Source organism: Cuculus canorus, chromosome 2 (genome assembly GCF_017976375.1).
Source record: "Cuculus canorus isolate bCucCan1 chromosome 2, bCucCan1.pri, whole genome shotgun sequence".
NCBI classification, from domain to species: Eukaryota; Metazoa; Chordata; class Aves; order Cuculiformes; family Cuculidae; genus Cuculus; species Cuculus canorus.
This window is the reverse complement of record NC_071402.1, coordinates 102,367,194-102,393,368: the sequence shown is the minus strand read 5'-3', so window position 1 is coordinate 102,393,368 and position 26,175 is coordinate 102,367,194. Positions and strand designations below refer to the sequence as shown.

At 38.9% G+C, this 26,175-nt stretch overlaps 1 protein-coding gene across 7 annotated transcripts in view; it reads right to left on the bottom strand.

Moving 5' to 3' along the window:
• Positions 1-25,884, bottom strand: part of EZH2 (enhancer of zeste 2 polycomb repressive complex 2 subunit) — a 52,373-nt gene extending 26,489 nt beyond the window's left edge. For 2 of the 7 annotated variants that reach the window (XM_054058698.1, XM_009568462.2), the window contains exons 1-2: positions 3,172-3,295; positions 2,522-2,650 (exon numbers count right to left, since the gene is read on the bottom strand). In XM_054058698.1, coding sequence (XP_053914673.1) covers positions 2,522-2,650; positions 3,172-3,288 — 246 coding nt within the window. In that variant the 5' untranslated portion in view covers positions 3,289-3,295. Of the gene's footprint in view, positions 1-2,521; positions 2,651-3,171; positions 3,296-25,088; positions 25,213-25,854 lie in introns of those variants that run through there. The other 5 variants (XM_054058699.1, XM_009568463.2, XM_054058702.1 and 2 more) reach the window with 4 other exon arrangements.
• Positions 25,885-26,175: the final 291 nt, after the last annotated feature.

The window sequence follows — 26,175 nt, the reverse complement described above, 5'->3', positions numbered from 1 at the left end:
CTCAAAAAAGACTTAGTACCTGTTGCTGCTACACTGATGTAGGAGTATTTACTCAAGCAATCAGAGAGGCAACTGAATTCCCCTGGCTTGAGATCAATACACTGCAGAAATCATGTATTATTTAAATTAAAAAAAAAAAAAATCTACTTTAATGCCAGCAAGACATCATATGGAAATAAATCCTCCATATGTCTTGTTAATTCCTGCTCTGGTTCCCTATTGTTGTCTGTTTATCTTTCATCCTATCCTCAAGCCTTTGATTATTATGAAAATTAACTCTTAATATGCAACTCTGGACACAATGAGTTTTTCAACTCTGAGATTCAGAGGTTTATGTAGCCTCCTACAAGACAAATATGCCAAAGAAATACAGACAGTTTCTACATTATTCTTGCATCTATTCAACAGTTAACAAACACAGATCAACTTTTCTCAAATACTTGGACAGCAGTATGAAGAGCTCTGGAAAAAAGTTACAAACAAAAGCAGTCAGGAACATACAAAGCTAGTGAAAGTACAACAAAGTGGACTTGGAGGTAGATTAAAAAAAAAAAAAAAAAGTTTAGAACAGCTATCATAGCTACCTGAAAGGAAAAAAGGAAGTGGAGACAAAAGATCTTTCTCCTTTCCAGAAGGGAAAGATGAACAGAGCTTCACATTTCTAAAGAAATACACAAAGTAATGTAACGAACAATATACAGAGACAGTACCCCAGTAGAATGACAGAAGCCAGATCTATTTATTTTCTTTTTCATCTGCAGCAAATGAATCAGATTTCTGCTGCGTATGTGAATACTCAAGACTGTCCTACGCTAGTGCTTTATTCCCATTTCAGGTTAATCTTTAGTTTCCTAGCTAGCAGCACTCTAGCATGCTTTTCATGTATTTTTAAAGAAAAATACAAAAGCAAAAAGATAATTATTTTTGGTTTTGGAACTAGAAGTCTCAGACTGACAAATGATCTATGTCAAAATGACAAAGTGTTTGGTACTAAGCCTCAGTTACACTGACCCACTGTTTTGGTATGGAACTCAGCTCAATGTTTATTAGGCTAGCCCAGGACATGTTATGGTCTCTAGTTGACGCTGACTGAACTAACCATTGGAGAGAACCTATGTCACCAGCAATGCCCTGCCAAACACAGAGGCCCTCACAAAACCTTTCCACTAACACTTCTAGCCAGTGTCCTATGCAATTCTGAAGAAATTCAGCATATTAAGAAAAAATATTTTAAATTAATCTTTAAAACCCTCACCATTGCTTTGTCCCACCTCTCTCACTATAAATTATGGCAATCTTAAATCAAGCTTTAGAGTTCTGATTCATGAGACAGAGACGGGATTTGAATGCAGTAATTAGTGTGCTCTATCAATTCAGGCAGGAAATTAACATAAAAGAATAGTGAATCAAGCTAAAAAAAAAAAAAAAGAGAAGAAGAAGAAAAGAAAGAAGAATGGTGAGGAATGATCTTCTACCAACAAAAATCAAATGTGAAAGTTGGATGTGTACCTGTGTCAATAATTATCAGAAGTTTTGATCCTACAGTGCCATATAACAGTCATAGAGCTGTACATGAGTAATTGCATATTTATTCACGTTTAAAAGAAAATACTCAAGCAAAGGTCCTTGCCTGTTAGCATTTGAACATGCATGCACACAAATGCACATCTGAGACACACACTCCCCCAGATCCCCACTAATATTTTAGCAAATGGAAAATCTGATAAATTGCCTTGAAGACAAAAGTGGTTTTTTTTTTCATTTTGCTTTTTAACTTATTCACAGTAAAGTCTTTTCATTCTCATCCTACTGGAAAGAGTTAGCTTGTCAGAGTATTAACACGAGACATCTTCAAACTGGCTTAGTTAGCAGGAGGGCCTAAAGAGCAATTGAGAAAGAAGATAAATTAACCTGGGCTGAATACAGCAAATTGGAGTAGGCTCAGACCACTGTTCAAGCTACCAACAAGAAAGACAGCTTAGGTGCTCAAACTGCATCACAATCATGGAAGTGTTTTCCATAGATTCAGCATCCAGTCTTCTTGGGCAACATGAAGGTGCATCACCTCAACTAACTCCTTTTACAATCTCTGTGGTTAAATGACTTTAATTAAATATTCACAGCTTTCACATGCTTTAACTCAGTAAGAACCAAAGTAACTACTCATTTGTACCACTGGGGGACACCTCCAATAGGAGCAAGATTAAACCCCCAACATCAGTGAGACAAAACAGTTTGGTTATAGGATGCTGCAGCATGATCCAAGTATTATCAGAAATACAGAAGTTTCACTCGTGTCATTCAAAGCTAGGTAGCCTGCAACATATTTATTGGTTTCCAGAAGTTGTATGACTGATAAATAATAAATAATTCTTGTATGAAAAATACTTAGTCACCAAGTTGCATCATGCTGGGGAAATAAAAAAAAAAAAAAAAGATAAAGAAACACCAACTTTCCATAATAAACAAAAAAGTGCTAACAGCCTTGTAAGTGGAATTACCACAACACATATTAACCAACCTCCCTGGTCCCGCGCAATGAGCTCACAGAAGTCATGATGTGAACAGGCTGTATCCTACGTTGCTTCCATTCTTGATTTAATATTTCAGTTCTTTCCAGTATCTTCTGACGATTAGAATTAAACATACTCTAAAAATTAATCACAATTGTAAACATTACAAATGAATTGAAGACTAAATTCACCTGCTAGCATTTTAAGGCATTATAACATTTACTAAAAAAAATTAACAAAACCAGACAAGATAAAAAAAAGTGCTCAAAACTCACCCATCCAAATTTTGTTTAAATGTCAGTGAGGCTCAATATAGTTCATTATCTTTTTCTTTGACTCAAACCATGTTCTCATGTATAGAGACACAGAGAGGTTTAGTATGTAATTAAATTCTACATAGAATTAGAAAGAGTATGTAGCCAAAGAAGTTGCTATAATGGCTTTCCACAGTCTCTTCTGATACTAAGAATGTCTGATTCAATGACATACAAATGTATCAGCCCTGTTTACAAAAGCATAGTTAAGAAAAGTTTTCAGTATGACAACAAAGTACTTAGTGAAATCATTATTGCTGGTTTTAATTGCAGGACAACCCATGCTTTAGAAGAAAATAAATCTTCTACCATTTTTTAAGCAATAGAACCAAAAGATGATATACCTTTACTTCATCTGCACGTCGGAACCTCTTGAGCTGCCTCAATCTCATATATTCTGACTTCACACGTTTTCGCCAACAAATTGGACCTTTCTCAGACTTCTTTCCGGTTTGACCCATGATTACACTACAAGAGACAATGTCACGTTAATACTACCAAATCTGACACTGCTGCTTACAGAGGAGTGCAGTTAGTTAGTATAGAGATATTTCTTTAATACCTTTCATATCCAATTCATTTAATTCCTTTCAATAAGACACTTGCAATAACATCCCAATCCAGAAAAAACAAACAAAACAAAAAAAAAAAAACCAAAAAAACCCCAAACACCAGACTTAAGTGACAGACATCAGAAAACAGTCTTTTTAATAAAAAATCAGTGAGACCATTCACATTTGCTTTAAGCACTTCTAAGGCCTCTTTACAGAAAGGTACTTAATGCATTTAAAAGGGTGGAACAGAACAAATTAAGATTCTCACTGCAAAGGTACACCTTGGAATCCTTTCAAGCAGTCTTGTAAATTAATTTTTGGACAGCTATGTTCATGGCAGACCAACTTTTCCCTCCTTGCAGGAGGGGTTCTCTTCAGTAAGATACCAACTCCTACAATAAGCAATTGGAGTTAATTTCAAGCGTGGAGAGGTATCCCAGGCACAGTCCTCCAATCCAGCCACTCAAGTGTCAAAAAGTTCTAGAAACTCAGACATAGAGAGTTTTCAGACACCTAGAATAAGAGATCTTGCTATTTTCTCAAGTATTCTACCAAAACCCAAACTGTTCAGCTGACTGCAAAGAGAACAGATTCCACTTTTAATGATCACCCTCCTAGTACCAAGTGCTTCATTTTTATGTTACAGGACAGTTGGCAATGAAATTGCATTTTTATATTATAATCCAAATGTGTTGCTAGAATATGCCAATCTGCTTGGCACTTCTCAAAATCCAGAACCGTATGCTGCAACTATGCTGGCAACAACTATTTTGACAGCATCCTGACACAAAACCACTACATCACAAACTGGCTCCCTCTCAAGAGTTGCACTGTAGCAACTCACAGTATGTCACTGAATAGTTCAAAATACAATTCACAATAGCCATTGTGATCTGAAACATCCATTTGCCCAGAGTTAATACATTCTCACACAGGCATAATCAATTTGAGCAGAAATAATTCCGGCCCTTCTAATTATCAGGGTAGGTAAACATGAACAGAGGTGTCTTCTTAGGGCTGAAGCTGAATGCCCAGTGTCACCTCCCCCGCCCACACCACGGCTCCTCTGACAGTCATGAGTGTGGCTTTATCCAAGTTACTGAAAGCTCTTTGCTACTGTAGGCAGAACTCTATTTTCAGCAGTCTTGTACATGTTGGATTTGAGTTTTGTCAGGCTTTCATGACTGGTGGAAAATCAATACAGACCCTGTTTATTCTCTATATTACACCTTCATTTACACTGAACACATTTACCTTGAACAAAAGGCAATAGTCTATGAGATCCTGACACCCATTTTTATGCAAGACACTAAATCACATTTTGTAAGTAAAACTGTTGGGTATTTAGATTTAGAATGAAAATGAATCGCACAAATGGCAGAATTGCCAACCCAAATCATAGGAGCTATCTTTTGAGAAAAAAAGCTAAAGCAAATAAATAAGTTTCACATAATCCCCAAACATTTGACTACACAGAGGGAGAGGACAGAGAACCAGCATGAGGAGCTAAATTCGGAGTAAAACGTCAAACATAATTGTTCTGCCTCCACGCCTCAAGCAGTAAGCAGAATTTACCTGTATCTCATTTGCCATAACACCAGCAGTTACAAGAGATAAAAAATAAAGTAACATTTTTTAAAATCCTGGAGCATTCATGTTAGAGCATGGTAAAGACAATCAATGATTTAAAGTGCACTATGATACTGATCAGAAAACAGCAAAAAAAGCATCATGAAGAATAGAAAATGCATGGAATTATATGCTAAACTAAGCAAGGCAAAGATGTGGAAAAATATCCCATTATGTGGAAATAAATTAGACAGAGTAAGTATTGTTAAACAACAAAAGACAGAATCTCAATTTGTAAGTAATACACAACATCAAAATCACTTCAGCTATGGTTCAGCCAAAAGATACGGGTAAAGTAACAATGAATTTAAAAGATAAGTATTGCCAGCTGAATTTTCATTTAAGTAGCATATCCCATTAAAAAATCCCACAGATTATATTCACTTACTCTAATACTGCACCAATCACAGCCCTTCTTATTCTACTTTCTTGGAGAATAACAAATGACTCAGGCTTAAAAAAAGCTTTCTTAAATAAAATTAAATTGCCAGATAATCCCTGCTTATCAAAAGCAGATCTATATGGAAATCATATATAATTGCGTTAAAAACAACAAAAGAAACCAAACAAAACCCAGAAGAATTTCTATCTTTCAGAGCTGAAATACAGCCCCTAGAAAACCCCACAAACAAGGATTTAAGACCTGAGAAATATCCCCATCAAATAAAGAAATCCAATCTACTCAGTTTTTCAGTAGTGAACGTCATTACCTGTTGTATAAAAATGGTAAGAAAAATAACACTTCACAAGAAGATACACATTTCCTTTTAAAACAGCATAACTTATGAACATGGAGCTCATTCATAAGAAAACAAATGGGACTTATAAGAATGCTCTCCACTTGCACTACTTTCAAGCTGCTGTTTGGGGCACTACATAGACAACAACTTAATGTTCAAGATATCAAATAAATTATAGAAAATGAAAAAATGTACCGTTGCTTATGTGAAGTTATAGCAAGAAAATGTTCTTCTAGATAAAGTAATACTAATGGGCAGCAGTGAGTAGGATATACATAGCGCATTAAGTTAAATATGTATAAACAAGTTAGAAATGACATCTCGAATGTCAAGTCCACAGTAAGACAAAAAGCATTGAGTGGAAAGGAAGCATGTGAACATAAAAGTTATAGAAAAACTATAGTTATGAAAAAAGTAAAGTGCCCTAGATGCATGTTTGTAAGACATTAATCACGAAAATCCATAAAATTTATTAATGAATTCTGATTTTGAGCAGCAGTTTTTCAAATCAAGCGAACCACATTTGTATGTTACTGGGCAGCTGAACATAAAAGCAGAATTACATTCTTATTAACACATGTGCTGTGGTAAGAGATATTTGTTTTTCTGTTCCTAATCTCAGAAGAAAGTATGGGGGGAAAAAAAACAGGACAAGGGCAGGAAGAGAAGAGTGCACTCACAGTGGACAGAGTTAATTCTCACAGTGCAAATGATCCATCATCTTCACATTACGACTATAGCCAAATGCCACTGACAATTTCTAATGGCAATTCAAAGGTTGCTCCAAAAACTACATTTAAGAAACTAAACCTGAGTTGTTGTCTCAAGACTGCTATTGCTCCGCTTACATTAGCACCTATGTGTAAGAAAAACCTTTCCCAAATAATCATCTTCCACCATTTCTGCTGTTCATATTCATAAGTACTCTGAGGTGTAGTAAACTACACAGTTTTCACTTTGCTAAAAAAGAAAAAATCCTATACATTTTCATCAACTTATATTGCATGGGATTTGCAGCTAGGATTGCAAAGTACAAAAGTTAGTGAAAAGCCAGTGGTGTTCCTCAGGTGTCAGTACTGCACCCAGTCTTGTTCAACATGTTCATTAGTGACCCAGATGAGGGAACAGTGTGTACCTCAGCAAGTTTGCTGACAATACATGATTTGGAGGAGTGACTGATACATCAGAAGGCTGTGTTGCCATCCAGCAAGGCCTGGACAGTCCAGAAAGCTGGGTGGAGAGGAACCTAATGAAGTTTAAGAAACACAAGTTTAGAGTCCTGCACCTCAGTAGGAATAATCTCTGACACCAATACAGGTTCAGGGTTAGCTGGCTGGAAAGTAATTCTGCAGAGAAGTACCTAGGGCTCCTGGTGGACAACAAGCTAACCATGAGCTGGCAATGAGCCCTTGTGGCCAAGGTCAATGGTATCCTCAGCTGTATTAAGAAGAGTGGGACGAGTAGGTTGAGGGAGGCTATCCACTCCTCTACTCAGCCTTAATGAGGCCACATCTGGAGTACTGTACAACGGTGTCCAGCTCTGGGCTCTCCATTTCAAGAAAGACAAGGAATTATTGAAGAGAGTCCAGCAGAGGGCCATGAAGATAATTAGGGGATAGGAGAATCTCTCTAATGAGGAGAGGCTGAGAGACCTGGGTCTGTTTAGCCTTGAAAAGAGAAGACAGAGAGGGTCTTATCAATGCTAATATCTAAAGGGTGTGTATCAAGAGGATGGGGACAGACTCTTCTTAACAGTGTCCAGTGACAGGACATAGGGCAACAGGCACAAAGTGCAACAAAGGAAGTTCCACCTCAACATGAGGAAAAACTTCCTTTACCATGAGGGTGATGGAGCAGTGGCACAGGCTGCCTAGGGAGGTTGGAGTCTCCTTCTCTGGAGATATTCAAAACTCACCTGAACATATTCTTGTGCAACCTGCTCTAGGTGAACCTGATTTAGCAGAGGGGATAGACTATACGATCTCTAGAGGTCCCTTCCAGCCCCTATTGTTGTGTGTTTCTGAATTTTATGATCAATTTGTCAGAACTAGTTAACTCTATATGAAAAGTTTTAGAATATTCCCTGCAGTGGCACAAGTGGCATAAGCTAAATCTCATTTGTCAAAGAATAGTTAAGCCTTTCTTAAGAAGACAGCATAATATCAGACAGTTTCCATTTAATAAATAAAAACACGATATTGGATTGTCTTATTGCAATGGTTTGATTCCAAGAGCCCCAGGCCACGTCCCTCTTTCTCTGTCCCCATTTCCCCTTCTGAATCCTGCTAGCTGTTTCTATTGTTTAAAAATCTTTCCCATTTTTTCATACTTTTCATTAGAAGAGCCTACAAAAACCATCTAGCTGCAAAAAAAGCCCAGTCCAGAGAACATTTATCCAAAGGAAAGAAACTAAGTAGCAGCCAGCTCAGGTTTTTGTGTTTTGTTTTTTTTTTTTTTAAACGGGCAAATACTCTGTCTCCAAATTAGATACAAGAAAGCAAGCACAGCTCTAAAGCAGTTAAACTGTTTCCAGAGAAAGCTCATCTCCCAAAGCCACAATGACTTTTGTGCAAAACCTAAGCTAACTTTGACAGATCTTACTTGGCATCACACTAAGGAGGGAAACCTTGCCACAACTCCCTGTACCCTCTTTGCAGAAGAGGGAACACTGGAGAGTGTGGTAACACAACCCAAGCAAATGTAGTGTCAACCTGGTCCAGCCACAGACAGACAGACAGACAGACGATCACATTCCAGACTGGGCAATCAACCACTGCCGTGGCAAGCTATGAGATGCATGAGCTACACTTAATGCAAAGGCTTAACACCTTGAGTCCAAAGCCATACTTAACCCCGCCAGCCCTCCTGGAGCACAGCGCTGCAGAACTGAAGCGAGCCCATGCCGCCCATTCCATGCATACTGCTCAGCGTTGCTTCACTGTGCTCGCCAGCCCTCATATCATCATGGTTTTCCATTACTTGTAATATTACAGCTAACTAGTTCCCTGAGCTGTAGAGTAGGTAATGCTGTACAAGCACGAGTGCATGTGTAGAATCAGATAATTATAATAAGAGGACCAATGAAATGCTAAACAGATCACCAATAAATACAGGAAAAATAACAAAACTAACACCTCTTTTTGACCAATAAGGAGTATTAGGAATGAGAAATACCAAACACTGATTTTTTTAAAAAACCTACAAGTAAAGAACAGCAAAAACATTGCAGTTCTTTCCAGTTTCTACTCATACTTGCTTAACTGGGGAAAAAACCCAAAAAAACCCAAAAAAAACCACAACAAAAAATGGCAGTGCCCTAGAGCACATACATTTGTGTTTTAAATAAACTCTGCTAAGCATTTCATAATGAAGTTATGTACAAGATTCTCATTCTTTACACTAAGTTTTAAAGAAGTTTCACGCCTATAAGCCTAAATCAGCCAATACTTACTTCCAGTAGCCAAAGTGTATACATCCAGAATTCATAACAAGCAACAAAGAAGAGACAAAGAAGTATAGAAAAATTTCTACTCAAAATGCTCCTGTTTTGCCTACAGAACACAGAAGTAGCTTTATTTAAAGATATCCTATTTTTCTTCCATTATTTTGGCAATATCCATCAGTGACAGACAAGCACATAGATAATTCTCTAAATTAGGCAGTCTATTCAAGCAGTTATATTGCTGTCAAAGACTATGTTTAAGCTCATCTGGCTACCATGCCAGATTCCAGGAGGGGAAAAAAATTACTGAAAATTTTCAAACTGCAAAGCATGGGAGAACAAGCAAGACAGTCTGTCATTTTAGAAGAATGTTATTAGTTTGTAATTGTGCTTACTATCACATAGTACTTTAGACAAACAATATTACATTATCTTCCCTCTACTTAGGATATCTGTTTGGATATATTTATGAATTAAAACATGCTGTGTATAGGGTAACTACTCAGTTCTTTTTACGTGAATTAATCTGCACTCAAAACGTCATAGATATACTCTAAATATATGCATACAGTTATAAAATACTACACTTAAGAGCACTCTTAACCAACAGTTTCAGTGTCAGGGGGTGGGAATGAGGGAAAATATAAAACCCAGGAGAGTACATGTATCACCTAGTGCAAACTGAACAATAAAATAAATAATCATGCCTTCTGTGGCCTAGAGTAATGAAAGGGCAATGAAGGAATAAAATAAATCAGACGAGGCAGGGCGGAAGTACTACTTCTACCTCCCATGAACCCAAATGCAAATGCTTTCACATGTGCTTCTCAGATCCTCATGTACTAAAGGAATATCTTTACCTGCACAGCCCTGCTCAGTGAACTACACCACACTACTTCTCACCCTCTTCGACCTCACATTAGTACACCTCACAGCCGTGAACAGTGACATACTTCCACTAAGTTCCCTGCATTGTATGCACTGGTAAACTCAAAGCACACATCTGAGCTGCCTTCATGAACTGTCACTTCAGATACCCTAAAATTATTTAGATTCAATATTACATAATTAAGGTGCTCGCTCAAGTAATTTCTTCAGCAGCAAAGGTATCTTACAATCATCCCACCCTTCCCAACTCTTTATTCTGACCACAAATCCTGCCCACTGAAATGCAGCCACCCTTCTTGAAGGAAGGCATGGTAAACTGGATTAAACTGACCAACAATAAATAAAAGTTCAATTTTGTGATTGTTTGTTTTCTGAAACACAGATCAGTTTGATGATCCCATACACAACTGTGGCCTATACACAGCAATAAAGCAGGAAGTATTTGTTAGGAACTCAGACCAATGCTAGGGAAAAACTTGCACAGGCAATTACACCACAAACAGGCACTGGTTTTATACATCAGTTTGCTCTGGAGTGGCAGGCATGCTCTTTAACTGCAAGCTGTTATCAGATCCAGACAGACTACAGGTAGGTGTCTCAGCCTGAGTATACGCAATCTCACTAATGGACAAATTATTATATATTGAACTGTATCTGAAGTCATCACTGAACTTCTTCAAGCCTTTAGTAAAAAAAAAAAAAAAAAAAAAAAAAAAAAACCAAAAATAAAACACAAACCCTACAACACCCCTCTATGCTTTTCCTCAAACTAAAAAGATTTTTACTTCGGCAGCAGAATTTAAGGCAACTTTCAAAAAGCAGGATTTTAGCAACAGAAGAGATTAACAAGATTATTCCATAAACTCACCAAAAAAATCAATACTTGCTAGAAACAAACAAACAAAAAAATCTAATACATTAAGTATAGAAAAGATATTAGACCTAAAGTTGTTAACATTCCAAAATTACCTCATAAACTCCAGTGATTTTTTCTGTTGCAGGATTTTACACAGTACAATATAATGAAATGATTGTTCAACTGCAGCTAAAGTATTTTTCAGGTATGTTATTTAAAAACTCTTGGAAGCTTACTTTTAGTATTCTGCTTCATATACACACTAAAGACAAAACAAGACAATACTCCCTATGAATTTTTTCCAGAGTAAGCAGTTTCCAGTAGATTTATTACAATCGGCAAGGCCCTGAAAATAAAATATCAATAAAACACTTACGTATTGCCAGACTTAAAAAAAACTGACTTGAAAGTTAATTATAAATTAATGGTGCAATCTGCCAGATCTTCCTCCTTCATCTATATCAAACTTTCATTAACAGCACTAAGAGATTAAAGAAAAAACTATTGTCAAGAAACAATTATTACTCTCTTGAGCCAAGTAAGAAAAACTGCTCACTGCTGTGATTTCAGAGCTGCTATTTCCACGTTAAGTTATGCAAGACATAGAGACAGGGGAAAGGATGATACTCCCAGCACCTCAAAGGGCTTTTCACCTGAGCTTTCAGCAGACAAAAAAAAAAAATGCCTAGAATTTTTGTACTTGCTTGCTACTTTATGAAGTTTCTAAAACAAAACATGGGTTTCTTCCAAACTTTTTGATGCGAGATAGCACATTCTCATTTGCATGGGAAGAAAAGTATTCTCAAGGCCACTGTCAGCTTGGATCTTTCAGATACCAAACCAGACTAACAAAAATCTCTAGCTCTGAAATACGACAATGTAGGAAAGATTAACATAGTTTACTAATAATATTTCAGCAGAGAAACAACTACAGCACATTTAGTCTTTTAGAGTTCATCACAAAGAAAGAGATGAGAGTAATCTGTAATGTGTATTTTACTATTCCATATTACAGAAATGTGGTATTTTAAGTTTATAGTGCAGATCAATCTATTTTTAATCAAGAAATACCTAAAAATACTTAGCTATGCTTTAAAATTTACATCACATTATTCCATATGCTGAAGTTCTGTATCATTAAAGGATGTTTAAATTTGGAGAGAGAACTTAAATCAAATACTACCATCAGTTCAACTACCTTCCTCAAATGTGATTTGGTGTCAGTTTTACTTGAAAAGACATCAACTATCTGGCTCCTGGTCACTCATTTCCACCTCTACTCAGCCTTCTCTGCTGTGAGAGCTTAAGTGCTTATGATTCTGTTAATCAAACTAGGTCAGGGAAAAAAATCTGTCTGAACAGCCTGGAAAATAAACACACTTAGTTTTTAAATACAATTTTTTCAACAAAATCAGCTCCATGAGCTGGTTTGTTCAGCAGCCACATGAATTCTTGGATCAACACAAGTGAAGGGAGGGGGCAATACTGGACCAGGAGCAAGAGGCAAAGAACTGAAATTAGAGAGGGCAGCAATTTTGGCTTTATCAAAAGTGTTTGCCAAGCCATGTTGTCTCTCTGCCACTCAGTTTTACCAGTACAGAAAAACTATTCTCAACAACCAGAAATAGGAAACATTTACTAAGACATCCATGCCAGCTGTGCCACTCTCTGGGCAGATAAATGCCAAAAGGTTTGTATTGGTCTACAAAGGCTTAACCTCTGTTAGGGTCTGTTTGGTAGTATCTAAAAGCAATTGATCACATCAGGAACCCATCTAAGTATTAACTCCAAACAAGTCATCTGTCCTTCCTCACTCCGACAGGCTTCAGTGGTTATGGATGGTGTAGGTTAATAAAACATTCGTGATCCACTCTAATGAGGATACATGTTTGGCAAGAATGTTTTTTGTTACTCAAGATATGGAAACTGTTATACAAGCTATTTATAATGACAAAACTATTAGTTTTAACAAATTTGGTGTAAGGAGGAGAACCACCAACAGCCCCAGATGTACTAATGCCATAAACCGAAACTGAAAAGTCCCGTACATGCGAAAGCAAATGCCCAAATCTCAGAATACTTCCACCTCCCTCAACTTAACAGGAAAACCCTGGCTTGCAAGTAGAATTACAAGCCTGTGTTTCAGTTGCAGTGTGGGTAACAATCACATTCAAGACATTTTACCATCAGCCCTAATGTTAAGACAGACTTGCAACAACTGTAGACTTTCCAGGTGACATGGCAGTGCCAAAAGTGCTGTAAATAAGCATGATTTTATTACAAGCAGTCTCTCAATTAAGCGCCAATTATTGTGATACAGTTAGTTACTTGCAATTACTACTTGCAACACTAAAATATGTTTCAGGTAGTGGAACCCCTTCAAAACTACTAGTAGTCTGTCACTACAATATTGGGGGGGCTAATGTACCAACAACTTAAAATTTTTGCCTCCACTGGAACTGAGCTGTCAAATTCAAGGCCAGGGTACCCTGACATAATGAATGTTTTCTAGTGTATTAACAATTACCTAACAGAACTGAACAAAGAACAACACTTGAACTTCACCAAGACCGAGCAGCACATTCATTTACCCATTTGTTTTTGGAAGCTGACAACAAATGCATCCTACTGTACTTCTCAACTAGGACTGGGAAAGGAAACGGGATCTTAAAATGGCATACCTTTATTCTCTTCATTGCCTGCTACTTCAGCATCTCAGCCAGAATTTACATGGCAAATAAGATAAATTCAACTAAGGTGATCAGCTACATCATAGCAGATCTTTTCTGCGCTCAAAAGATGCAGTTTCCTAACCGGACCAAAATCACTCATGCTGGCCTGATAAACCCAAACTGGCAGGGAAGTACCACCACCATGCAATCAGGGCTAAGGGAAAGGAGCAAAGTCTCTCCTTGTCAACGTCAGCAAACCATTAAGAGTGTACCATCCTCTTGCCTGAGACCAGAATGCTTATCTTTCACACCATGTAAAATCTACTATTCTCACTGTGTAATTTTTTGTTCTTTACAAGACTCCGCACAATCAAAGCAGTTGATGCACTTTTGCATCAACTACTACTTTTGCACAAGTGACACTGAAGAAGTCCGTTTCCTGCTATTTCTAGATCAACTAAAGATTGCCCTGAAAACACGTAGTGAGTGGGAAAACAACAGCAAACATTTGTAACTTGTCTACATTAGTTGCTAGTGCAAGGCAAATATAGATGTCTATAACCAACAAAAAGCTAGTGTGGGTTTGCAAAATTCAGTTCTGCCTCATGCATCCCACTACGGCCATTCACAACCAAATGCATATATTCAAGCCAATGGTTATTTTCAATTTCCTATTTTTAGTACAAGTCTAAAGCTTCAAGGTATGTTCTGTTTATTCCTAACAAAGTTATTTAAAAATACTACATGTAGGCTCTCAAACTCCTAAAGAGACTCTTTGAAACATGTCACGGTTTTGCCTGTTTCTGGTCCCTATTAAAACTGAACGAGTCACTTCAAGAATTTCAACCAATACATAAAACAATTAATTCCCTGAACAGAGTGCTTTTACACAAATCAGAGCTAAACCTAGACAATCACAGCAGCCGAGCGCTACTATAGCCCTTCGGCTGAGACAAGCTAATCTATGCTAAACGAAAATACAGGAGGCAACAGACAAGACTCAGCAAGATATATCAACGTAGGGAGAAAACTCTTTGCCGTGAGTGTGGTCCAGTATAGGAATGCATTAAGCAGAGAGATGGTACAATCTCCATTCTTGAAAACATTTTAAAAGTAGTCTGGAAAGGACAATTCCAGCATTGGCCTTGCCTGATCAGGAGGCTGGATCAAATGTTACCTACCAGCCTAAACTATTCTATAAGTGAATTCAACGCTGAACTGGGCCCCACCATCTCAAAATCAAGGGTGATGCTATTTTTAAATCTGATGCTAGGGAGTCTGCTTGCCTTTAGAATTCCAGTTTAATATTTCAGAAGATGAAAACTATCACCAACTGCATTCTAAAATTATTGGTATTTCAATCAGCTACAGGTACAATTTGGAAACACAACACTACTATTAAGGGAAAAATAATTTGAGAATTAAAATGCTTAAGAGCTTAATCAGATTGAACTCTTCAGTTTGGTGTGTAACCACTGATTTTTCTAATCAGCAGAAACATTTGTACGTTACAGTCTCCTTCAACACTCCCATGTGTGTGAGTTCACACACTCCTTCCCGCTACTATTCCATGTTTGTTCATTTGAAAGATCTCTGCCTAACAGTAGAGTTGGAGCTGTCAGTTCTACCTCTTAGAAATCATAGTTTAAAAAGACAGATCAGAAAGCTCTTCACTAATTAAGAATGTAGTCTAACTAGAGTGCTGCATACTCTCCACAAACTTACTGTTACACCTAAAATTAAAAAAAAAAAAAGACATAAAAGGGCTGTTTTTTTCCAATTAGTTGTCTTCTTATTGTAATAGGGTTCTGCTTCTCTTATAGCCCAACCTTTGCGCCTTTGAAGTGTCACTCTTCTCAGACCTTTTACTTTCTGTTGTTAAAGTGACTACAGCCTTACCTTGCACTTGGTGTGCTTATGATCAGCAGCCTGATCTCTACCCTGGAACAGAGTGGTTGGTTGTTTCCACCCACCCACCCTGACTTCAATTTCACTTTTTTACAATTTTAAATAAACTTAAACACGTTCTACAAGATATAAATACACAAGTCAAGCAGCACATATGCTCACAGTAAGTGAATACTCTATGACCTGCTTCCCCACAACCTGAAAGATGTGCCTCCCCAATTATTTCTTCCCAAGCACAACTCTACTTTGTTCCTATCCCAGCAGCTCCTGAAGTTAATAGCTCCCAATCAATACTTCAGGATATTCGAGATCAGAAGTTCAGCTTCTTTCAAAGAGGCTTCAAAAAAAAAAAAAAAGTCACAATTTTGTGGCAAAATGACACCTGGCCATCATATGTTACCTTGATCAAGATGTCCATCATGAACAAAACTGTACATGTCCTTTTCTCTTACATCTGTCTAAACAGCCATCAGTGAATTAAGAGTATAGTTTCACAGCATATTTAATCCAATCAAACTATTTATCTGTAGAGTACTACCACCAAACTAACTTAACTGTAATAACTATATTTATTTGTAATATTATTCCCCAAAGTAAAACTAGCTGAAGTGGCTACTAAATTATTAAAACACAGGCAATATGTTATGAGCTAATCAATGTAATCAGAATTTCCTCTGATTTTTATTTTCCTGTGATAACAAGGCTTATGCATCCTTCTGCATACATCCTCTACAGTAACTACTGATGCAAATGGCAAATAAACCAAATGTGCATGGCTAACAGAGCACTAAGTTATGTATGTTTTCTACAATAGATTCATGAAGGACTAAGGGCTCCAGAATTATGAAAAGCTGCAGTGTGAACTCACATTTTACAAAAAGACAACTCAGGGAAGTCATGAAAAAATGAAAACAATTACTAGGGAGAAACACCACTTAAGGCTGCAAGCACTGATGTATTCTCAGACAGCAGCAGATCCCTACCCAAGCAATTCTGTGGCAGCTAATCATAGTTAGATGACCCACTGCCATACCTGCTGTCTGCTCCAGTATGTAACAATCACATACACTACTTTACAGTAGCTACAATCCTGCCCTATAGCCCTAGATTTTGCTACGGAATGCTCTTAGATACTAGGAATTCCAACCTCCAGATCAATTTCCAGATTTTATAGAGTCCTTGTTTTCATTCCCCATAATTAGCTCCTGTCTTCTGTTTGCCTTGATCACATCATCTGCCTTCCTTTGTCACTTATTGTTTCCAGCGTGTTTTTAAAAGTTAGACTAATTTCTTCAAACACAGTTTCTCATTACTGCCCAAACATACAGACAAGAACTGTATGGAGGACCAGAAAGCTTTGATTTCCAAGTATCACTTGGAGCTGCAATTGCTGCAAGAAGTATCATTTTACCTGCCACTTGTTCCTGTACCTGTGCTATCATTTCCCTCCTGACAGCATAAGCTTTTTGCAGCCAGACACTGACAGAAGTGAGGAAGTCCTCTGGCTGAAAATACCTTGCTACTTTTGGTTGAAGAAAAGTGAGCCTCCAATCACTCTGTCTCCACCTAAAAACACTGGGAACTATGGCCTTAGATGTTCAATTTTCAGCTCCTTCTGAGAAAACTGAATGCTTAAACGTGCAGCTCAACTTCTGCACGTGCTCAATTCATATTGAAACTCATACTGCTTATAATTTTAAAAGCTTGCCTTTACACAGTTAATCAGAGCAGTTCAGTTACTGACACACAAGACAGAAGACACCAGTCAGCTCTAGGGATCACAGAACTCACATTTTCTTCAATCACGCACTCCGTCGGCTTAAAAAAAAAATTTCCTCCCATGGTATTTCATGTTTTGCTTTCTGCCCTAACAGTTCATTCACATACTATGTTGCTCAAACACTCTTTTCAGAAGTCTCTACAACCATTATAAACTGACCTCATGTTAAAAATTCCAATTCTTTACTAAGAACAAGGAAGAAAGAAACGGAAAAACTAGGAGTTGAGCAGCTCTTGAACATTAAAGAAGGAAATGTTCCTTCAGTCTCCTTTCCTTCCTGGAAAAACATGAGGAATCTGTACTTTTCTTGCTGTTTTTACATTAGAATTTTTAACTATCAAAGAAAAGTAACTATGAGGTATTCAACATCCCTCACACTATCTGCTGGCACAGACAGTGCAGCAGCTCAGAGTTCATATATAAACTCAGACCTTCCAAAAGTACTTCAGAAAACTGTACCCAAAATCACCTGTGGTTCCTAATATCTAAAATAATTTTAATCAAACTGCTTCCAAAAGTACTTCAGAAAAATGTACCCAAAGTCATCTGTGGCTCCTAATACCTAAAATAATTTTAATCAAACTGCTTCAAAAATTTAAATAATTAAAAAGGTGGGGAGGGAAGCAAGAATTCACCTGGTCTTGACAAAACGCCCATTTATTTAAAAATGTTTTGGCATTTACTGTAGATTGATTAAACATGAAGTACAACCTGAGTAAGATCCAATAACAGAACTGTTCTAGAAAACAAGCTTATTTCAGAATTTCTGCCTGATGCAAAGGAAGGCATTGGTTTGATGACTTCTTTTTTCCTAATAGTACACTGCCTTTGGATTTATTTTGACCTCATCTCATTTTGTGCAAGTCCTTCATTGAGAGCATTTACTCATGAAGAAACAGTGTTATGGGTACTTCTCAGTTTCATTCTCTTCAGTAGAGAAAAACAAAGAAGTTAGATCTGTTAATAATAAAATAAGTTTTCAATACAAATAATTCATTTCTTTAAACAAATACAAGACTAAAACAAGAAAAAAATAGCGTAGTATAATATGCTGTCAGACATCCCTAAAAAGAAAAAGAAAAATCCTTACTAGAGCGTTCAATCAGCCTGTAGGTGGAAGTCTGCAATTTTCAAGGGTATTTTTCCTTTCAAAAGTTAAGTTCTTTCTCCATGTCCCTACAACTTCAGGATCCAGAGAAACAAGAACAGACATAAAATAATAACTGAATACCACGTAAGAGTAACCATTTTAAAGAAAAATTTTCTAAACTCCCTAAATCATTGCTTTCTTCCAGAATATGTCAACATTTGACGCTTTTAGAAAAATCTGGGTTTGGAAATAAAAATAACAAGTTCAAGTACTCATCCATGTGGGTAGGAGAATGTGGAAAGAGGGAATGGAGAGATCATAACCAAGCATTTTATATAAAAGATCAAATAAAGATTGGTGCTAACTGAAATAATCCAACAACTTGCTCCAGCTCGGTTAACATCAGCAAAACTCTGTGCAGCAGGTAACGCAACCATTTACTTTTTACATGGATATCTGTATGTATAAATACTTTTAACGGTATTTGCATATGCAAGTAAAACTATTGGGTTAAAAAAAAAAAAAACACAACAACTAAAACACTTCAAAATTCCCAGCAGCAGAACAGCAACAAAAACTTTCAAACTTGATTTTGATCATGCTTTTTACAAGTCACCATTAAAATCACCTCACATTTCTTACATAAGACCAAGCCTGGATATTTGTCAGCAGAAAGTTAGGTTTTGTGCATAAAATTTCACCTTCGAGTCATCCAAATATGTACCTCTGAATTTCTCCGTTTATATGCATTCACGGACACCCAGAGGAATTAAATGACTCTCACACACTTTTCAAATAACCTCTAACACGTTCATCTCTTAAAATTTAGCTCTTTGATAGCCTGGATAAATCTGGCAGAAAATATAACACTTCCTGGGAACACTTAAGGCATGTCTCCACAGGCAAAATAATTTAGGGTGTGAATTTGAAATGCACTCACTATTCCACCCAAACTTGTTTTGTGAACACACCTTTCTTACTTTAAAAACTCTAAAATAGCCACTAAAATACTAAAATAACTCTAAAATAGTTCTTCAGCTCAATCCACACACACAAAAGCAACCTGCATGGAAAAATCCTGACACATAACAATTAAGCACCTCACTGACTTCCATATTCCTTCCCCTGCACAGGCAAATGGCCTAAACTTTTAAACGCATTACACTTCCACACATGCAGAATTTATTGTAGAACAGTCTGGTAAATTTTGGAGCTGAAATGGTATTTGCCAATTGTTTGAAAAATTCCAAAATGAGCTTGAAATCATATAAGAGTTATTTACTGAACTCTTATTTTACAGTCCTCAAAATAACTGGGTCTAATGTATAACATCCCTATTCTAGAAGGTATATAGCAATTAATCCATAAGAATATTAGATTAAACGTTGCTTACAAAGGCAGATACCAGAGAGACTATTTTTCCAGAAGCCTGATTTAACAGGGAAAATTAATGGAACCGTTTATTTTAAAAACAAAAGAAATAACCCAAGTTAAACAAAAACAAACAAACAAACAAACCCCAAAACCTCCAAAAAAAAGCAGCTCCCTTAGGCTGTGGAAGAGAGTTACAAATAATAAGGCTGTGGGACCAATTACATCTCCTGTTTTCAAAGTAATGATGGATCGAAGCACAAGTAACTGTTAAACCATTTTAAGTATAAAACAACATCTGTCAATTTCTTCTTCCAATAGTTAAACAGTGGGTTTAACTTTGCACTAAACACAGTAATAAATGCTTACTAGAAACATGGCACAAACTAGTGGACATATAGATGGATGAAGTTATCACAAAGAACAGATCTTATGCTGTCCCTGGTTATAAATTGCATCATTAAAAAAGAGACGATAACAACTTAATGACTTTAACCCATTTGCCATGGTACAGTTTCACAGGTAAATCAAGCATCTGTAACACACATCTTCTGGATTTCTGACAGAAGCAGCAAACTGCATTCCATCTCTAGAATTTCTTATCTTACTAATGAAAAATTAGATCAGACAACTACACAACAAAAATATAAAGCTTGCCAGATCCACTCATGCTAAGAAATACAGAAAGAAAACCAGCTCACATATAATTTTATTATTTTTTTTTTAATGTGAGTCGTAAGGTTTGAGTTTCCTTCCTTTCAAATACTTTGTTTCTTTAAATTACATCTGATAGCTTTGGGATTTAAATCGAACACGCAGTCTGTAAAAAAGAGAATGCACGGCAGGAAAAACTGAACCAACCACATAAAAGGCAGAATGGGAAGAAGCCAGATACAACAAAATCTGACAAGAGAAATAGGCCTTGCTCTAGATTAAAAAAAAATAAATAAATTAAAAGTATAAAGAAATCATACCCCCCCGTAAATACTTTTTTTCAATTAACGTCTAAGAAAGCCCAGGATACGGACTGCAATTTGCTCTACTTTGCTTGCATAATTACACATACAACGTCATCTAAGCAGGCTCCATATGCATATATGAAAAAAAGAAAATTAATATCAAATTCTTAAGTTCTTCTGCAATTACATATCAAGGAAGGCACACAGTAAGGCATCAGTTTTACCTCATTTGATAATGAAACCATATATATCCAAACTAGAAACTTTGGAAGTACTACACCCGATTTTCAAGCAAATTACAATACTGCACTGATCCACGCGCATTATTACATTATGTTTATCCACAGCACTCAAAGCATGCACAGTGTCCATCTAGATTTCCAAAGGGCCTTCTCACCTTAAAAGTACTACCGATTTTACCATTAGAAAGGAAGTACAGTATGCACCATAAACCATACCAAGACAAAAGCATTTTCCACAAATTGAACAGAAGTACAATTACTGAAAAAATCCTAAAAGCAGATTTCAGCCAGGTAGCCAAAAGATTCCTAAAGTAAGGGCATGACTCACATTAATCTGGGTGGGGTTTGTTTCTTTGTGTGTTTACATTTTTTCTGGACAAAGCAGGCACATTAACAGACATCCTCTTCTCTCCCAATATTTTTTAAAATTACAACCAATTTATGAGTCTGTGGTTAAATAATTAATTATATATTTAAGTATTCCTTTCCTTTTTTACTATTTTAAAGAGAAGCTTAATTTGTCAGTATTGTATGCACATTATACCTTTCATGCTTCTTCTTAAGAGTTGCCTCTACCCAAGTTTACTAAAAGTCACTTGGTTGGTTTAATTCAGAGTACATATTCTGACTATGACACTGGAGGTAGTTTTCTCACTTTTGCTGAGGATCCAGGCCTCAAGTCTGCAGTCTGACACATCTTAGTGGAAATCCAGGCAAAACATTAGAAAAAGCCTGTAACAATCTAACTACCTACTATTATCAGTTACAGAAAGCAACACTGTCACTATCATATTTTAGAATGCTTCACTGTTTTTTGCTTGGAGCCCAAGAGAACCTACTCCTTTCTCCAATAAATGTCATTATTCAGTTTCACCTCAGGCATAAACAGAGGTACAGAGCATCACCCCAATGTCTTTAACTGATCTCTATGAGAAGAGATAAAATACCTATTTCATATTTCTATCCTTTGTTCTGCTTTTAATGTCTTCCTCAACAAAACTTAGCCATATACTAAGGGTGAAAAACAAACCCAAGCACTCTGCTGAGGTAACCAATGTTTATGCTTCCCCATGAAACACCTTTCTCTGTTTTGCATCCATTTTATACACGGTTTTTCTTTGTCTAACCCAGACACAGCCACTTAACTGAAGTTACCACTTAAACGATGCCAGTACTTGAGTAACTTCCATTTAAAGACAGACTTAGCCAATCTAGAACAGTTGTATATACATCGATATATACAGCATAGATCTTGTCTTCAATCAGACACCATTTCAAGGAGCCCGGCAGTGCTCTCCATGACCTCGCTAACAGTATGAACGAAAGGCTAGTAGCAGCTTTACCATTAACATAAACGACCTGTTACTGTCCCACAGCTTCTGTTAACACAGGTTTTGTTTTTCTAATGTAAGCATTATTCAAACACCTCATCAAAACATTAGGAACTATATTTACAGTACATAATTCATTTTCTCCACTTTTATAGAAATCTGATAAGCTCAGTTTTGCTTGGAAAGGTAATTCTGTAAAGATGACCTACTTGACTCAGTAAACTTCCTTGCCTACTGAAGGCTAGGTCCTGCTCCTGAGATTTTCAGCATTACTGCTAAGGAAAACTATTCCCCCCTAAATTTCACAGCTACTTCCTCTCAAGTCAGCTAAGATATACCTATAAGCACTAACTGGAGGGATTACAGAACTTTCAGATTACAACCACACATTGAAGTTTCCCACAACACCACTTTTGCTGAAATACAATGTAAAGCAAACATTTATTAAATGTGCCTTCTGATGGTACTGCAGCCATTTTTAAAAATAACACTCACTGTTCAATCACATGAATATAGCAGTGCTGTTTAAATTTGTTGTTCAATTTTAACATTATAGCTGTGAACTTGCTAAAATGTATACATGACATACAGAGCTAAAGACGCTGAATTTTGTGAATGGTGACAAGAACAGCTTTTTTTTTTACTAATTTCAAGGGGAATTTTACAGTGCACCAGCTTTTCTGGGAACACTGTTGGAGTGCACTAAATGTAGCTTATTCTGACATAAATTGCTTTTACAAGAAGGAGCAGCTAGTTTGCACCCTCTCTGTGTATAATATAGCTAGTGCATTCAACAATGCACTACAAAAATTCCCTTCTCACTAAGCCAAAGTTTCTTTGCAGGTAAGCATAAGTACAGAAATATATTTATATTTCACCTATGAACATCGCAATGTTACAGAACAAACAACAATCCATTTGAATGTATGTCCTCAACAAAATATGTTTCAGCTTGTTGGCAATTCTAGCAGGAGAGAAAAAAATACAGCAAGAAACAAACAAAAAACACTGAGCTTAAATTTCACATCTCTGGCCTAAGGTTACAAACCACCCCTTCAGCTCATTTTAAACAGAGCAAAGGCCTTTTATAACCTTTTGACAATGTGGATTTTTAGTATATGTCATCTTTCAGGGTGAAATTACATATTTTTTAAAAATGGGGTTTTTTCTGAATTTTTGTCCTAAATTAGAATCTTGAATTCTCTCAAAGTTCCCGGCAAAAATAGCTGTTAGCATCTCACGGAATATTTTACTGTCACAGATTTCTCCACAGGTTAACTTTAATTGCTACTTTCACTCCTCATGCAGGCAGAGGAAAGATTACAAAAAAATTTTCCTTTCTTTTTTTGCTTTTTCATAAGGAAAACTTCAGAACAAGAACTGTAACACTTTTGATGCAACAATCTTAAAGCCAGCACTTGATAAAGCACTAGATCTCGACGTTAATAACACTTGACACGTCGCACAAAACTTTTGAGTCGTATCTCCTAAAATACTGGAAGGACACTTTCTGGAATACTCTGTCCACCTCAAATACTCATATTTTAATTATCTAAAGTAAGAGTATAGTACACTATGTACAAGTAATACTCACCCTTCTGCAGATGCTTTATTGTTACCACAAATAAACATTTCCCAGACTCTCAATTTGATATAGACACTGAGGACAAACAAAGAATGACTTTTTTATTTTTATAAATCACATGAAGAATCTGAATGTGCCAACCCCTAAAAAAAGATGAACCTATCTATGAGGATGATCCAATTTAGAAGTGAAGATGACACTAAAAATCCTGGTAAAAGTCTTCACTGAAATCTGTATCAGTAAGAACCAGACTCGTAATAGCCGAAACAACAGTTGCTAGACTTAAACAAAGGCAAATCTACCTTGCGACAATTAAACAACCTTGTTTAAGCTGTTACAGTCTTATTAGAGAGACCAAGAATCTGAAGTTTCAGCTCTATAGATTAAAAAAAGACCAAAAAAAAAAACAAAAAAAACAAAACACAGAAAACTTTTTCCTAGCTATAACGAAAGCGCTTTGTAAGTTAGAAACGAGTATTGCAAGCACGTTACAAGTTTATTATCCCATTCCTGCTTCATCTATGCACGGAGTACTCTTCTTTTGTCCGGCAATAACAATTTCGGAATCACCAAAATACCTATTAACATCCAAAGCGTACACCGTACGCCACAAGGCGCCGATTTCTTCATCTTTAACCAGTCACACTCACGGCTCAGAGACAGCTCTCTCCCAGCGCTCTCCCTTCATACCTCCCCAGGCACCCCTCGTTTTAGCGAGCGCTCTGTACACCCGCGACAATTAGATTCCAAGCCCAGAATTTCCAGCTCCCCGTGAACTTTCTCGCGGCAGATCGAGCCGAGCCCTCGTGGATTCGGTAGCTCCCCGGAACCACCGCCGGTCTGATTTACCCCCCAAGGTACCGGAGCCGCCTTTACCCCACGGGGCGGCGGCGGCAGAGCGGGTTCCGCGGGGGCGGCCTCCCTGCCCGGCTTCCGGGAGGCGGCGGGCACCAGGGCGGCTTCGCCCCGCGCTCCGCCGGCGCCCCCGGAGCCGACTCGGCGGGCTCAGCCTCCCCCCGCCCCTTCCCGCGGGAGGAAACCGCGGGGTCTTCCCGGCGCTGCCGGCTCAGCGCGGGCCGCCGGCCGAAGCCAACTTAGACAAAGGGCGTCCCGGCCGGCACCGCGCCCGCGCGGGAGGCTGCTGCTCGCCCCCCTCCCCCCGGTGACAAAGCGCTCCCCGCCGCGACCCCGCGAGGTGTCGCTCGCTCACTCACCCGCCCCCCCGCCTCGGCCCGGTGCCGCCACCGCCAGCTCCGCGCGCGCTCCCCGCCGGGTTCACCCTCCCGGACCGAGCGCCAAACGCCGCGGCCCAATGGGCGCCGCGCTCATTGGCGGGCGCCGCGCACCACCCCCGCCGCGAGGACGCGGGCGGGGCCCCCGCGCCAATCGGGCGCCGCGAGGGGCGGGGCCGGGGGCGGGCGCGCGCGGACCCACGTGCGGGTGGGGTGGGGGTGGGGAGAGGCGGGAGAGCTCTTTGTTCTCTCGCTGCTGGCGGGGGCTACGCTGTCCGCCCGCTCCTGCACCTCGCCCGGGGTCGCGGCGGAGACTCGTGGGGAGGCGGGAGCGGGTGGGGGGAAAGGATTGGTGGTCGCCGGGAATGAAGAAAGGGACCACGGGTCGAGGCCGGGCCAGGCGCTGCCCGCTTTTGAATGGCTTTCGGAAGCGGGAGCTTGCCTAACGGTTTTAACGGTCCCGCCGCGCGCGCGCGCGGGAGGGGGCGGCCCTGGCCAACGGGAAAGGGGGGGGGGGGGGCGCCTGGTGTGCGCGGAGGGCGACGCGTGGCCGCTCCCCTCCCGCCCCCCAGACCGCGTGTTTTTATCCCTCATTTCCCCCCCCCCGGCGCGCGCTGCACCGAGAGAGCCCGCGCCCTCCAGCCTACGTGTTTTTCCCCCGACCCGCCGACGCGCGCCCTCCAGCCCACGTGTTTCCCGCCGCACCGAAAGCGATTCGAAACCGGGCAGCGCCCGACCTCTTGCACACCCGAACTTTACCGGCATCTGCCCCGTCCTTTCGTGTCTCGCGCCGCGCCTCGCTTCGCCGCCCCGCGCGTTGCCGCCGCAGCCCGGCTCTGCCCTGCGGGGGCGGTGAATCACGGCGAGGCAGGGGGCACACACACCGTATCGGGCTTGGGTCGCGTGGCGTGTTGGGTGCCGGCTCCGACCCCTTGTTGTGTTCGTGTTGGGTGTTGTCGTGTTCTCTCGTTTCTAATCGGTGAATCTCATCAGTCCTGTTGCCGAGCTTGTGTTTGAATCCTGAGGGTTCGCGCTCTCTTTGCTGTCGTCCTGCTCGTGGGCGCTCCAG